General features: G+C 62.2%; 1 protein-coding gene across 1 annotated transcript in view; it reads right to left on the bottom strand.

Moving 5' to 3' along the window:
• Positions 1–235, bottom strand: part of FN3K (fructosamine 3 kinase) — a 19,910-nt gene extending 19,675 nt beyond the window's left edge. The window contains exon 1 of the mRNA XM_012000180.1: positions 78–235. Within this exon, the coding sequence (XP_011855570.1) occupies positions 78–235 (158 nt within the window). The remainder of the gene's footprint in view (positions 1–77) is intronic.
• Between the last annotated feature and the right edge of the window lie 299 nt (positions 236–534).

The following is a 534-nucleotide window of genomic DNA, read 5'->3' as shown; positions in this document are numbered from 1 at the left end:
CGGAGTCTCTCTCTGCCTGTCCCGGAGTCTCTCTCTGCCTGTACACGTGTGTGCAGATGGGTCTCACACACACTCACCTGCTCAAGCTCCTCATCTTCAAATGCTCCATCACAAAGGCAGCCCCACCTCCCGGCAGGTCGATGACCTTCATGGGCCTTGGCACCCGCACCAGGCCCGTGCTCCGGAGGGCCTCCAGGCTGGCCACCTCCCCCTCAAACATCTGCCGGGCCTGCATCCAGAACACAGCTGTGAGCCTTATCAGCCTTGTTGACTCAGCCAGGGCCTCTGCCTACTGGGCCCTTGATGGAAGTGAACACGTGGGAGTCACAAGGACCTTCAGTCACTGATAGCTGGCTGGGAGCTGGCGTCCAACACAGAGGGCATGGTGCAGAGGGGCCCCTGTCGGAGAGAGAGGCTGCAAGCTGAGGCTGAGCCTGCGGCATGAGGAGTGTGGGGTCTGCAGGCTGCTGTGACAGGAGGATGCACAGGCCACGTGTGGGCACCAGGGAGCACTGAGGGCGTGGGGAGGTGTGA

Source organism: Mandrillus leucophaeus, unplaced genomic scaffold, assembly GCF_000951045.1.
Source record: "Mandrillus leucophaeus isolate KB7577 unplaced genomic scaffold, Mleu.le_1.0 Scaffold1, whole genome shotgun sequence".
Taxonomy (NCBI): Eukaryota; Metazoa; Chordata; class Mammalia; order Primates; family Cercopithecidae; genus Mandrillus; species Mandrillus leucophaeus.
Note: the sequence above shows the minus strand (reverse complement) of the source record. Positions and strands in the feature narration are given on the sequence as shown.